The 15,803-nt window shown below is 39.2% G+C and overlaps 2 protein-coding genes across 2 annotated transcripts; both read left to right on the top strand.

The window, feature by feature from the left end:
- Positions 1-3,242: 3,242 nt before the first annotated feature.
- LOC118795291 (eotaxin-like) lies at positions 3,243-5,399 on the top strand. Its single transcript, XM_036553682.1, has 4 exons — positions 3,243-3,400; positions 3,694-3,793; positions 4,260-4,337; positions 4,969-5,399. Exons 1-4 carry the CDS (start codon positions 3,322-3,324, stop codon positions 5,036-5,038), a joined length of 327 nt encoding a protein of 108 aa, XP_036409575.1. The 5' UTR covers positions 3,243-3,321; the 3' UTR covers positions 5,039-5,399.
- Positions 5,400-12,457: 7,058 nt separating this feature from the next.
- Positions 12,458-14,137, top strand: LOC118795293 (eotaxin-like). The gene is made up of 4 exons (XM_036553683.1): positions 12,458-12,545; positions 12,784-12,880; positions 13,279-13,356; positions 14,045-14,137. The coding sequence occupies exons 1-4, from the start codon at positions 12,467-12,469 to the stop codon at positions 14,085-14,087; spliced, it is 297 nt and encodes a 98-aa protein (XP_036409576.1). The 5' UTR covers positions 12,458-12,466; the 3' UTR covers positions 14,088-14,137.
- Positions 14,138-15,803: the final 1,666 nt, after the last annotated feature.

Below are 15,803 nucleotides of genomic sequence, written 5' to 3'. Positions count from 1 at the left end.
CAGTGTGGGATTTTCCTTCCTTTGAATTGCTTTTATTTAAGAATTTCTATCACTGTAGTAAAGACAGAAATCTCTGAGTCAATGAAACTAATTGAGTTAATATTCACCAGCTTAGCAAACAGTCTTATCCACGGTGATTAACAATGCTTTTGCTAGATATTGGAATGGCAGGCTTGCCATCCACCAGTTTCCAGATTGGCAAGGCACACCCTGCACCTGTACAGGACTGAGAGCTGGGCCCTGTCACCATGATAGCTGGTGTGGCCTTGTGGCAGGCTGGTCTTGTGCGACCAGAAGGGAAGACATACAAGAGTTTTCACAGAGGCCTCCTTAAATCACTGTTCCTGTTCAAGAAATGAGGAGAAGTTAAGAGGTAACAGTTGACGAATAATTTGGTCTGCTGGCCTGGGAACTGCTTGTTTCAGAGGTTGCAGAGCCCAAGACTCGGGGCTGTAGGGCTCCTCGTCAGAGCCTGTGGGAGAAAAGTTGAACAAGAAGGGTTATCTGGAGAAGCTACTGCAGGGAGCGTGAGGCTTTCCCCACATCGGGCTGGTCCTTCCCTCATGCTGCCATAAAATGTTGATAGAATGAGCTCCAGCTGTTTAACTGAGCCATGAGAAATTGCTGTGGACTCAGTTAGCATTTAAGAGCTCCCATGGCCGTGCCCTCAAACATCCATCTGATGTTAAGCATTTCAGACGTGGATCAGTCACATAAAGTTTGAAACACCACTTCTCCTCACATAGCAAAGAGGGAAAAAATCCAGAGCGAAGGTGCACAGAAGAATTGAGTAAACGTTGAGAACTGTTTGTGTACGGCAATGTGTCCTAGATTCTTAGGTGTAACCTCGTTTCATTTTGATATCACTACTTGACATAAATACAGAACATTTTTCTTCACACTCACATTCATATTTCACATTTTATATGATGAAAGCTCATTTTGACCCATTTACAATGTATACAGCTGTACATTTGTTCAAATAATTCAGGCCGATTACATCACTCAAGAGAACACAAACAGTGATCAGGAAATTGGACCTGAAACCTTTATGCTGCAAGTCCAGGTCCTTCACCACTATGTTGAACAACGCTAATTTATCTTTAATATTTTTAAAAAAAGCATCCCTACACCTTCCTCAAAGATTAGTAATGAGATACTTTATTTTAAACCCACATGATACTGTAGACTAATATCTGACAACCACACCGAGTGACATGTCAGATCTGAAAACTATGAATCACAGTGATGATGAGTCATTCTCTTTGAATCCTAAATGGCTGTTTGTATGCTCACATCACAGACCTCCTCTTTGGGGGCATGACATTGATTATTTAAGCTGACATCAAAAACCACTGTCTCCCACAGTCACGTTCATCATCATGGTAAAATATTGCCAAACCATTATTTAAACCAACTCAGAAAGTGGGAGTGGTACCATAAACATACCAGAGCTGGCTATTAATTGTTCCGAGATTCATTTTATATGTGGATAAAAAGCCAGTATGAAATATCAAATGTCAAATATGTAGTGAAATGCAGGAGGAAAGGTTGTGGGGGGGGGGGGGGGGGGGGGTTAAGGGGGAAATTACGAAATAAAAAAAGAACGAAGGAAAAAAACCCTCGCTTTACCGTGACCCATTTAGCAATGAGAAAATGCACACGTTCCCCTTTCAGCAAAAGGCCACCATCACACACAATGTTCCTCTGACCTAAAAAAAGCTGTGACATCAGAATCCGACAGCATGCATTTAGCACAAGCAAACAGGTTTCAGTAAGAATCAAGTAGTGGATCACTTCAGATGAGCTCTATGTAAAGTAATGTAAAGTATGACTAGCGTTTCAGTCCAGCCTATGCATAGGCGTTATTTACGCTGGAGACGCTGGGGACATGTCCCCACCACTTTTTGTCATGGCCCATTTCGTCCCCACCACTTTTTGAAAGTCTTTAGTTAGTTGTGAACACGTCAAATCGTTGTCCCCAGCACTTTTCAAAACAAACTGACGCCCATGAGGCTATGCCTCATGAAATAACGCTGATTGGTGTTGATGTGCAGAAAGATGAGAAGACAGCACCTTTTTTCACTTGGCAGTGTCCTGTTTGTAATACCATTAGTGATTTAAACGCTGCCGGATTTGAGGACCACCCTTATCTTCAAACATAATCCTGATGATGGTTTTTTGTCTTAGACTGGGACGATGGTAACGTAATTCAGTCCTTTATATGCTGAGCCATTTTAGCATGAAGCTGAGTATGCGCCTCCTGCAATAACAACGTTGTACCACTAGATGGCGAAAAGACCGACAATGACAATTCTGCAAGGAAATAGCAAAAGAGAAAGGAAAATGAGTCTGGCAGTACCTGCAAGAATCATTTTAAAACAGAACAATGGATAAACCCAGTTGAAAACATAAATGATTGATTGTCAGATGCTTATCTAGTCAGATAATTATCTAAATGCATTTTTTCCTGTGCGATATGTATATAACATGTATTTTTGCTTCCAACAGACTTTTTATTAGTGTGACTAAATTTGTTTGCAAATTAGTTCCATAGAGCAGTGTTTCCCAACCCTTAGGGTGACCATACGACCTCTTTTTACTGAACATGTCCTCTTTTTGGGACCTAAAAAATGCATCCCAAAAAGAGGACATGTCCGGGAAAAAGAGAACATATGGTCACCCTACCAATCCTACTCCTGGAGGCACACTGTCCTGCATATCTCCTATCTATCCTTGCTGCTTGATTAAATCAGGTGTGCTCAGCTAATCAAAAGTGCCACTGATGAATTCAGTCAGGTAGGTAGAGCAAGGACAGATAGAAGATATGTAGGACAGTGTGCCTCCAGGAATAGGGTTGGGAAACACTGCCATACAGCATTACCTAATCACACACATTAAACTAATACGGAGGACATTTCATCAAACTTTTTCAAATCATGATCTCCTATTGACATTCTTTCATTTGATCATATGAAACCAATGATTTCCACATACATGCTGTGAGGTTTTGCTTATTAAAACACTTGTATGCTCAAAACAGTTTCAACCCCTTCATGCTGTTTTTCCTCTCAGTGTTTTCTTAAAATCCAAATCTGACACATTGTAGTAGATATCCATAAGAATCTATCCAGATAGTATCAGTGCTAATAATAGGAAATTTCTCACACTAGATCTTCTCTGGGCTTGGCTAAAAAGCCACCTCTTTAACCACATGAGAGAAATTTTGCCCCAGCCGCTGATATATAGCACTTTTGCTGAGACCGGGGGCATGCACACAAGCTCCACTCTCTCGAAGCTCTCTGAAGGTAACCACAGAAGATGGCCCACTTCAACCTGAAAACAGTTTGTCTGCTGCTTGTCTTGACTGTGACCCTCTTCAATCTGCAGGCAGATGCAGGTACTTGCTTTAGCCCTCTTAGTCTGTCTCACTCCTTTTGCTTCTCTCTCATTCCTTCAAAGAAGAGAGTTAAGGGTAGTTTGGCAAATGCTTTTTTAGTTAGGAGACTTTAACTGAGTGTTTGAGATTAACAGACAGTACACTATAATCTTTCCAGTGTAGCAACTGCTTGTGTTTTTTTTTTTTTTTTTTGATCTCATGCCATATCTGTATTGGCAAGCTGTGATCTGAATACCTTGAAATCAACACTGAAATGACATTGTTGTTCATTGACATTGTTCTTCCTATTTCAGCCTGCTGCACAAAATATTCAAGGAGTGAAATTCCAATCAATCTAATTAAGGGTTACTCAGTACAGACCATCACCAAACAGTGCCACATCTACGCAGTTATGTGAGTCGTCACCTTCTAAAGCCTCTCATATTTTGATATTTTGAAGTAAAACTTCAGGACAGCTATGTTCAGAGGGAGGAGAAAAATGATAGTAGGAGAGCTGTTTAAACAATTTTCAATTATCAATTTCTTCAGCAATTCCCAAAGAAACAGATGAGATGAATTGGTAGTATTCTTCTCTCATCTGTGACCTAACTAAAGTGCTAATAGTCAACAAAAACAGAGTACCAAAAATAAAGCATTATGTATTTTTAACATGTATATCTTTAAAAACAGAACTCAAATAATATATTGTTAAAACACTTTCTGAAATCATTTTTGTCTACCGACATTTTAAATTTTAGCAGACTTGAGAGTTATGAATGTACAATGAACTGAACTGGGAACTGCGCTGTTAGGTGAATTGGGAGAGAGGAGACATTCCTATACCCCTGATGACTGACTGATGATGTGTTCTGTCCTCTAGTTTCCTCACACAGAAAGGCAGAAAACTGTGTGCTGACCCTAGAAAAGCCTGGGTGATGGACAGGATCCAGGAGCTCAGGTGAGAATCTGCTGAGGTTACTGTGTCTCAGGGCTCACTTGACCCTGTCTCTGGTGTCTGTCACCTCCCTCAGCTGTGTCTCCAGGGTGCCTCTGCTTGAAGTCATTCAATCAAATCTTTATAGCCATAGTGCTTTCCACCTGTGATCAGTAGCAAGGTGAATTGAAGAATAAATGTGAGTTACAAAAAAGTGGAGCACAACAAAAAATGATATAATTATATCAATAGAGGGCAGATGACAAAAAGAGTGACTGCATTTTCATCTGGTTTCTGTACAAAGAAATGGTCTGATGCAATACCATACATTAGTGATATACAGAGTAAGGTATTTTGTGAAAGACTTGAGAGGACAAATAATGAACACCACACATTAGCTAATTGTTCAGGTTAAATCTCTGCTCTCTGCTGTCTGTATTGCCTGTTTTTCAGCTTTGTCTTTCATGTGTCTTAGCCATGCCTTGCAGGTCACCTTTCAATGTTTTCCATACCTGTCTTATGTCATTTTCACTTCTATGTGTGTTGTGTCCCTAATGTGTGCACACAGGGTAAAATATGGCACTTTGTCATCTCAGGCATACATGCACAGAAGGCTAAAGTAATCTTAACATTTTGTTTCTGCTTGGCATTCCAGGAAAAGAGTGCAACAAATAGCAAGGGAACAGCGCAGGAACATTGATGTTCCTTCACCATCGGCTGACTGAGAAGCCCAGTGACAACTGAGGACTGACAACTGCACTGAGCTGAAAATGCTAACGTTAGCATCTATCGCTAGAGACTCATGTTCTATTTCTGACTTATGGCTTCATTCATTCTCCCTGAATCCACTGATAATTTACCAGTTAAATTGTGGGGGACGTCATTAGTGATGATCTGATGTTTGTTAAAAAAAAACAATTCCTGGTTCTTGGTTGGCTCATTTTGCAAATGTTGAATGTATTGCGGAAATTCTAATGTATTTTTGTAAATACCTCCGCTTTTCTTTGTGTTCAAACTTTGTGTTGCATATAAACATTTAGCTTCAAATACTGGTAACCTCACATGAGAAATAAAGACAATTCTTGAATCCTGTATGCTTATTAAACAATAAGATTCATCACCATAACATTTATTTATTTACATGTATTAATTTGGCAAATTCTTTTATCCAAAGCAACTTACAAGTGAGGCAGAGTACAACACAAACTTATCTGAGTAAAAATTAGCCTTACGGCTAAATATAGACATTTTTGAAGGTGATAAAACGACATATAATAGAGCTGTCAAGATAGTTTTGAACAGCAGTTTTTAAATGGTGTCTGTGGGATGTTTTGTAGTATTTTTAATACAAACATTAAAAAAGAATATAAAATGAATTTATAAGCTTCATTCCAGATCTTCCCACAAAGGTCCAACGATGTTTAGACTTGTTGATTGGGGAGGCCATGGAAGGTGTTTGACTGGCATTCATGAAACCACCATTGAATCTTTTTACAGTTTGTGTAGAGGTGTTAACAGCTTGGAATATAGGAACATCTTAAGAAAACGATGTGTTCACAATAGGGGGTACCTGGTCACGTAATATTGGACGTATTTCCATGCAAAGTAATAATCAGACTCCCACAGGATCCACAAATAGAGTCCTTTTCAATTGCAAGTGCCTCCCTCCAGTAATAGGGGGACGTGTTTGCTCTCTGGTTCCATGGCTCAGATGCCTATGCTGCATGTTAATGTCAATGCAAAGCATTCAGGCACCTTGTCTTGAAAAATTATTGGAGCCAAATCCAACATACTGTGACCCTAGCAGACTTTATTTTCAGGTTCCAGTGTGTGTTTGTAGTGAAGCCCAGCTCTCGCTCACAGATTGCAATCATGGGGAAATGCAGTATTTACCAACAGTTCAACTGTTGAAAGAGCTCTGGAAATGCAGTTTGGTTCTCAATTAGGTCACCACGTGATGAGTCCGTCACCAAGACATGGGCCAATGTTCTCTCACCAGGATGTGGTATCACCCCCTATTGGCCACATGTTGGAAAGGGCCACACTGTAGCAGTAACGAGGTAATCCTCTACTATGACATCGCTCCATTCTGTTGCCATTCTCTGTTCGTCTGTTTCATCTGCTCTCAGTTATTGCATATTTTATCTCACTCTAAATCAGCTTCCTACAATTATAATTTACTGAAAACTATATATTGAGTCTAAGAGTACTGACTGTGCACTTTTGAAACCACCACTCATTTTCGATGGTAAAGCTGAAACCCGATTAGCATGCGGGCTGACCCAGTACGGCACAAGTGTTTTTCCATTGCACAACTTTCAAACCACAACACGGTGTCACACCAAATGCTGCCATCATGTGAGTGCATGTACTCATTATTAATTAATCCGGTGTTGCTCATTATCTAACAACTGGCTGCCTTATCTCACACAGACATCTCTCATATAGCCATTCAATCACCCATCTGAAAATAAAGTTGATGGACTTGATCTGATATTATGATATTATGGTAAAAGACCATAGGACTGTGGACATATTTAAAGGGTCACTAACACAAAACTCACTTTTGCATACAGGCAAAAACACGTTACTGACTGAGAAAATTCGTCTCTTCCCCCATCTCCTACGTCACATCTATATCAATGCCAATTACACTAATAATAAAACACAATAGGTTCTTTTAATTAGGCAGATGGAACATAACACTAAACAATAACAATAATAACAATAATATTAATGACAGAGACCAAAGACTTCTTTATTGCAGATCTGCAGGAGACAGTCTCATAGATGCACACTCAGCAGCATCAGAAAGAGTATCTCAAAAAAATAAGGCACAATGCAGTCTTTTTTATAGCACTGAACAAAGACAGAGCCTCGAAGTTTGCAACCCTCTCATCACAGAATCCAATTATTTTTTATTTCACACTCAAGGTCCATCTTCGGGGCAGTGTCCAGACAGTGTCTAACTCCTCCCCAACAACTGGCCATACTTCGTAACATATGGCACGCGTGTGATATTATTTTCCTCTCTACTCCCTCTCAGTTCTACTTCGAGATATCTCAAAGCTGCATACCTTCCCACAGTCTCCTGTGCACCTCTGACCCTTTTTTTAGCTTCTGCCCACATGCATACAAAGTATAATATGATTCATATATATTGTTGTTTAAGGGTAACATATTGGATTGTCTCATACACTTTCAGATCTCCACATGATTTTTTAAAACTATAATGATACCAGAGGTATATATATCTGATGACCACACCAAAGGACACATTTTCGAAAATCTGAAACACAATCCTCATAAAAAGTCATCCTCTTGAAGTCTACTATGCTGTGCCCACAAACTGCAATATAACTAGGGTTACCAGAGCAATCAATACATACACAACTACAATATTTATCTTAACAGTTAGTTTCAGGAGAAACTTGGTTTTCAGATGAAATCCCTATTCATATTATAGCAGTATTTCAAACAAAGTTTTTGAAGGAATTTTCTGAGTAGTTAATTGTATGGTAATGTACATATTAAGAAGTGTAAGAGTTCATATTACATACCAGTAGCGCCAGTACTATACTGTAGGCTAAATTGGGTGTGTACTGTATTTTGTAGGTGAATGGGATACCTGAACAAGACAATGGTAAATACATTTGGCATATTATCTTATGTGTAAGCAAATCAAGTAAAAGTTAAAATATGTTATACTACATGTATAGAGTAATATATCCAGCGAAAAGAATCAACATTTAAAAAGGGAAATGGATTTTCCCACAGCAGTTCTGCCCATTCTTTTGTGCTCCGCTGGAAAATCCTCTCCACCGACGCAAGAGCAAATTTCCCCCCAGCCACTGATATATAGCGCTCACACTGAGACCAGAGACATGCACACAAGCTCCACCAAGCTCCACTCTCTCGAAGCTCCCTGAAGGTAACCACAGAAGATGGCCCAGTTTAACCTGTCTACAGTCTGCCTGCTACTGGTCTTGGCTGTCAGTCTCTTCACTCTGCAAGCAGAGTCAGGTACGTATTTTAGCTTTCTCTGTTTCTGTCACTATCTCCCTCTGTTATGCTCTCTCTGGTAGTCTGTTTTATCTTCCCTCTCTTCAACTCTATATTTTGCCTGCTGCCTGTTTTTTTTCTCCATCCCTCCTATTTTTAATCACTGTGTGTGTGTGTGTGTGTGTGTGTTATATAGGCGCATTGATATGACATGTTGTGATCTGAGCTTTATTGGTATGTATGTTTATGATGTTCTTTCATTTTCAGCCTGCTGCACTAAATATTCAACCAGCAAAATACCAATGGATCTCATTAAAGGCGTTGCCATACAGAGTAATGTCGGAACATGCAACATCAATGCAGTTATGTGAGTAACCTTCTTCTCCAAGTCTCTGATATTTTTCAAATAAATTAACAGGAGAGCTGTGTTATATAGAGGGCGGAGGCAAGATAAAGGAGGAGCTCCTTTAATTATTTCCGCCAGCTCCCCCCCCCAAAATAACTGTACTATAAGCAGAGATTGCACTCTCACAGAAGACGCCAGCTATGACCTCATCAAAATGCTTTGTGCCAAGTCCCGCCAAGCAGGAGTTACCATGTGTTGACACTTCATGCACTGAGCGTGAGGTAAATGTCTATGCATTGACCTAAAGAGGTGAGCTGAGAGAAAAGATAAGGGAGACAGATTCACTCCTAATGACTGACCGAGGTTTTCTCTCTTCCAGTTTCCTTACGGTAAGAGGCAGAAAGCTATGTGCTGACCCTGCCAAACCCTGGGTGATGGAAACGATCCAGGCGCTGAGGTAAGAATTTGACAAGGCTAGTGTGTTACAGAGCTGTCTATTCCATGTCTTTGGTGGCTCCTGTTTTTCTCAGCTGTTTGTTCAGGGCACCCACCTTTGTACTAATAGATTAATCAGTTCAATTTGAGCTTTTACACTGCCCTCAGTACAGGAGGTGTCACAGAGCCCTTTGCAGACCACTTTGCTGTATATCATTTTTTCAGCTATGTCTTACATGTGTCTTGTGGATGTTTCCTGTGTGAGGCCATGTTGATCCATTGTCTGTCTCTGTTCTTCCTCTGTGTGGCACACAGGGGAATCTCCTGTTAAACGTGTGGTCTGCTTTATGTTTTTACAGGGAGAGAGTGAAAAACATGACAAACACAACCAATGAACAATGATGTCGCTCTTCTCCGCCATCACCTGGAATCAGCTGGAGACCAGCCCAATGGCAATACCAGAACAACACCTGAATTCTGCCTAATGCTCTTGTCTTAACATTTATCACTGCAGGATCAAGCTCTGTGTCTTATTTATGGTTTAGTCACTTACAGTATACAGTATTAACTTATTTTGGGAATCAATGAAGGTATGTCTATTCAATTCTGGGGGAAATCATTACCAATTTGAATTGCTTTTGGTAATGATTTGAATTCATTTCAAAAGCATATTGCTTTGTGAAAAAAACCTCTTAGTTTTAAAAACTAATCCATGCGTCTTGGATCGATCATGTTGGGAAGAACATGTTTGTGTTGAATTCATTATTGAAATTCCAATAAAACTTTTTGCAGTACTTTTGCTTCAGTTTCGTTAGTTATTGTCATGAAACGTTGTTCCGAGTACTTCATAAACATTGGCTCTGCATCTAAACTTGAAGGCACATTGTATAGTGAAACTGAATGTTAGTGAGGTGAAAATAATAATTTGTATATATTTGGATTTTAGTGTTGCTGCAGTAGTTTCACAGTTGCTATCACTCAAGTCATAAAATGCAAACTGTCTCTAAAGCCGAGTAAGATACTTAAGCACACACTTTTTTTGGTTTCAGACAATATATTTTTGGTCAATAGCAATGACTGACAAATTCTTCAAGTTATGTAACTAATCCAAAAATGACACATTTGTTTAAATTCAGTACTCAAAGCTAAAAATAGTCAATACTTACGTTCCCAGTTACCTGACTCTTGTCAAGAGGCTGGTGGCAGAGTTTGGTTTGGTCATATTAATGTTAAGTTTTAAAAAATGGTCCAATCATCTCAGATGTGACCAAAAAGGTAGAGATTGCTAGAATCCTGCTTGCTGATTGATCAATAAATCACCAGCTAGTTGCTGTAGTTAGTTGCTCTAATAGGTCACTGCAATTTGATAAAAGGGTAGAAAATGTAAAAGGGAAGGAAAATGTTAAGAAAACTTGTGTTTTTTAAATTCATGTGAATAAGTGACCACCATGTCTACATTTTATATTTCTCTAAATTTTTATCCACTGACCACAGATTGTTGGTTTGAGCGTTCTCCACCTATGCTGAAAATAATTATGTGTCATCATCTTCACCCCCTTGCCCGCCTCCCCCCAACTCCTACGGAACTGGGACGGACTCACTATGGCAGGCAGCATGTTACCCACCCGAGAAATTCACAAACAAGAATGTGAGACAGCCCACAGTGTCTTGAATAACGAGGAATAAGTTCTCTACCTTTCTCCATCTTCACTCTTTCCTACATTTGCCATAGCAGAAAGCACTCCTTTGCCACCAAGAGTAGTTGGTATTTTACTGTTGTCTTCTTAGCAAAATTGCATGAGTATGATTGGATTATAGTATTTTTTTTGGTACAATATCCATATTAATCCAAAACCAAAGTAAGAATTAAAATAATCTTGCCATCGTTCAAAGTACGTATGGACAATGTTGTGGGGGAGGAAGTAAATATAGTTTGCCCCCCTTCCAGTAATAAAGGGGTGTGGCTGTTACTGTTAGATGCTGGGAATGTCAATCGAAAAATACTGACTTAAAGCATTCAGGAACCCTGTCTTGCAAAAGTGATTGCACCCCAATACAGTGTATTCCAACCATATCACTGGCAAACCAGTTTTACCTGAATTCCAGTGTGTGTCTGTAGTGTAACACAGCTCTCACTCTGACATTGCAATCATGGGGAAATGCCATGTTTACCAATATGTCAGCAGTTCAGATAGCTCTGGAAATGCAGTCTGGTTCTCAAGTAGGTCACCCTGTGACGACTCCTTTGCCAAGATGTGGGCCTATGTTCTCTCCACCCTGAAGTAGCATGGCCGCATGTTGGCAAGGGCCACACTGTAGCAGTAAGATCACAATGAAGATGTTCCTCTTTAATGACATCACTCAATTGTGCTGCATTTCTCAGTTTATCTTTTTGATGTGCCCTCAGTTATCTATTCCACAGGGAGGAAGTAAATCTACAAAAGCCAAAAAAATAAATAAATAAAAATTCAGCCCCAGGCCCAGAACTTGCAATATCTCATACAAAGCCACCTGACCTGCTCAGCTACAACTATTTTTAAACTACTTACAATTACCCAGAGGTTGTTCTTTATCTGACAGCTGGCTGCCTCCTCTCAAACAGAAATCTCTAAAATAAACATGTATTTGTCTAGAAATGAGGTTTCTGGAACTGATCTGTTATAATGGTACAGGAAAAAGGATTGTGGGCTCTCAAGACATTTAAACATTCACTACTACATATTCACATTAACATAAAAGTATAAATATATTTCGGAATATGAAAAGTATTTAATGTCAGCTGTGTTATTAGTTCAGGGATAGGCAAAGATCCATCCTTCACTGATTTTGCTCCTCTAAATAAAGAATAACTTTCCAGTTTCCTTGAGGATTACTAATGAAATACTTGATTTTTAACAAAGATCATACAAGACCTGTATACACCTGAGGATGCCTTCTCAAAAATATGAATCACAATCATATACATAGTACGTGTTCACATTACATACCTGTAGTGTGACTAAATTGTAGGCTAAGTTAGGTATGTACTGTATTTTGTTACTGAATGGGATAGTTGAACAAGATAACAGTATATACATTTTGCATGTTATGCTACTTGTCAATGTGTAAAATTTTTTAAAAAGTCAAAATATGTTATAGTAGATATCTAGAGTAATCTATCCAGAGAAGGATCAATCATTAACAAAGGAAATGGAATTTCTCACAGAGGTTCTGCCCATTCTTTGCGCTCCACTGGAAATCCCTCATCACCGACGCAAGAGGAAATTTCCCGCAGCCGCTAATATATAGCGCTCACATTGAGACCAGAGACATGCACACAAGCTCCACCAAGCTCCGCTCCCTCGAAGCTCCCTGAAGGTAACCACAGAAGATGGCCCAGTTTAACCTGTCTACAGTCTGCCTGCTGCTGGTCTTGGCTGTCAGTCTCTTCACTCTGCAAGCAGAGTCAGGTATGTGTTTTAGCCATCTCTGTCTTTGTGTCTCTCATTCTTACTCAGCCACAAAGAATGAATACAGCTGTATACATGCATACAGACAGCATTCTTTCAGAAAGGCTGCTTTTGGATTTGGTGGCAATCAAAACCTTGTGTGAGCGGTATTTTTCACAGCTTTCCATAGGTGTGTTTCTATGGCACTTTTTTCATTTGATTGCCTAAATAAAATGCATGTTTCTCATTTTATTTTCAGCCTGTTGCACTAAATACTCAAGAGCTGAACTTCCAAAGAGCCTCATTAAGGGATTCTCAGTCCAGAACATTGGACTATGCAACATCAATGCAGTTATGTGAGTATCCATTTTCTGGAAGTCTCTGATGTTTTTACAAGGGACAAGGGGGTTGTTTGTGTTTTGTTTGTGCAATGTATAGTAATAATGGAAGACCTCAACTATTTCTTCACTAGTTTATAGACACAGAGTGGTAATGAAAAAAACTCTGTATTCTCTGAACGCTGAATTCTCTCACTTGAAAGGTCAATTGTGATATGACCAATGTTCTAGCCAAATACAAGGAGAGACTAACAGGACTGATAAAAAAAAAATACATTCCTTGACAAGCTGCTCTGTACTCACACTTTATCTGCTGGTGGAGTTAGGGTAATATATATGATATGAACCCAGGAGACAAGAGTCAAAGAAGAGACTTACATTCTTCCCTGATGACTGACTGATGTCCTCTCGCCCAGTTTCCACACACGAGGAGGCAGAAAGGTGTGTGCTGACCCTGCAAAACCCTGGGTGATGGACATGATCCAGGAGCTGAGGTGAGAATCTGCTGAGGTTCCTGTGTCTTAGGGCTCTCTCCACCATGCCTCTGGTGTCTGTTGCTTTTCCATGCTGTGTCTCTAGGGTGTGTCTGCACAATATCAATAGATCAGTGAGTCACTTTTCACACACATCTTAACAAAGGAATTCACAGAGAGCCTTTAACAGAGTGTTAAAGGAAAACAATTACATTACATTACATTACACAGGAAAACAATGTAAGTTATGAAAACCATGATATGATACGGAAAGGGAGGTAAATGTTGAGCCATGCTACAATGAACATCAGAAAACACATCATATATTAGTGTGGCTATGTTTTAAAAAGAGACCAATACAACCTGTACTGGTTTTATAAGACTTGCTTTTGAGGAAACAGGAAAACTCAAATGGCACAAATTAGGATGTTTGTTAGAAAGTTAGGAAAAAATAAAGGCCCCTGTTGTCTGCAGTGTCTCTGTCAGACCTTTTCTCTGTTTCATTTTCACCTTTGTCTTTTATGCGCTGCAGCCTTGTCCTGCATGTATTGGATGTTTTCTGTGCCTGTGACGTGTCTGATGTTGATTACTTGCCTGTTTTGGCTCTGAGGTGTGAACACAGGACAATCTCTCCTTAAATCATATTAAATCTGAAAGGAGGTCAACAAAAGTCATGTCTAAACTTTGCTTATTCTTTATGTCCTTACAGATCCACAGTAGAAAGCATGTCAAGCCAAACCCAGGGACAGTGATGTCACTCTTCTTAGACCCTCTGTAGCTGTAGGAGGACCCAACAGCTGAAGACTGGGAGCTGTATTGTGTTAAATACTTGCAATATCAGTTGTTGTTTAAATTTTATCATAATGTTGTATTTCTTACAGATGGTTTTAATTATTCACCATACATCCATGGTATTAAGTTATTTCTGGATTACTTTCATTGTTAAACCATTGGGAATTCATTGTAAATGATTTTATCCAATTCAAAAGCATATTGCTTTGCTTTAAAGAAAAGTCTTAGTTTTAAAAACTAAACCATGGATTGGTCATGTTGGGAAGAACATGCTTGTGTTGAATTCATTGTCGAAATTCCAATAAAACTTTTTTGCAATACTTCTGCTTCAGTTTGGTTAAATCCACTCAATGCATAACATAAAGGCATAAAATACAAACTGTTTTTGAGAAAGGTATTTAAGCATAGGACACATTTTTTGCTTCTGACAAAATATTTTTGTCAATAATGGTGATTTAGCTCATCAAGTTCTGTAAGTAATCAAAAATGAGACATTTACTTAAATTCATTACTTAAACATTGTAAATGCATAAGATCACAGTCACCCGACTCTTTTCAAATTGGCTTGTGGCAGAGTTTGATTTTGTCGTGTTAATGTTTGGTTTTAAACAATGGGCCAATCATTTCAGATGTGATCAAAAACTTAAAAGTTACTAGAATCATGTTGCTGATTGATCAATGAGATCCATTACAATAACTCAGCTACAGACTGGTGGGATAAAAATGATGTTTAATGCTTAGGAGATTCAATTCACATTCAAAAGATCAGACAAATACTGTACATACTACTGAGCTGTGAAGATTCCAATGTTTTTGAAAATGAAATTTAACATGTCACCTTTGAGATTTATTTCACTATATGACATATATAACTATATGTATGACTATATAACATGACAGCTAATTAACTAGCTACCTATAATAGCTAGCTTATTAAAAGTTAGATAGCTGGTCACTACAGCCGCCTTGTAAATTAATATATATCTGAGGACATAGATACATAGCGACCTGTGTATTATCTTTAGCTAGTAAGTTGTCCTAACCAGCTACCTATCATGAAACATGTTCAAGCCACCAACCACAGGTCGTTGGTTTGAGCTTTCTCCACCTACACCGTCATCACCCTCACCTCCTTGCCCCCTTCCCCCCTCCTCCTACAGAACTGGGAAAGACTAAATACGGCAGGCAGCATGTTCCCCACCAGAGAAATTCACAAACAGTGGAATAGGAGGCAGATCTGGATGCAGCAAACAGTGTTTTGAATAACGACGAGTAATTTCTCTACCTTTCTCCATCATCACAGTTTATCACACTAGCCATGGCAGATAGCGTTGTGTTGCCACCGAAAGTAGTTGGTATTTTACTGTTGTCTTGTCAGAAAAACTGTATGAGTCTGATTGGATTATAGTATTGTCTATGTACAGAATGCATGTTGATCCAAAACCAGAATAATGTTGTGGGGGAGGAAGTAAATATTGTTTGCCCCCCTTCCAGTAATACTGGGGTGTGGCTGTCCTCTGGTTCCAAGGCTCTCAGGTGCCTGCGCTACTGTTAGATGCTGTGAACGTGAGTTGAAAATACAGAATTAAAGCATTCAGGAACTCTGTCTTGTAAAAATGTTTTGAGCCAAGTACAGTGTATTTCAACCATATCATTGGCAAACCAGTTTTACCTGA

Source organism: Megalops cyprinoides, chromosome 20, assembly GCF_013368585.1.
Source record: "Megalops cyprinoides isolate fMegCyp1 chromosome 20, fMegCyp1.pri, whole genome shotgun sequence".
NCBI classification, from domain to species: domain Eukaryota; kingdom Metazoa; phylum Chordata; class Actinopteri; order Elopiformes; family Megalopidae; genus Megalops; species Megalops cyprinoides.
Note: the sequence above shows the minus strand (reverse complement) of the source record. Positions and strands in the feature narration are given on the sequence as shown.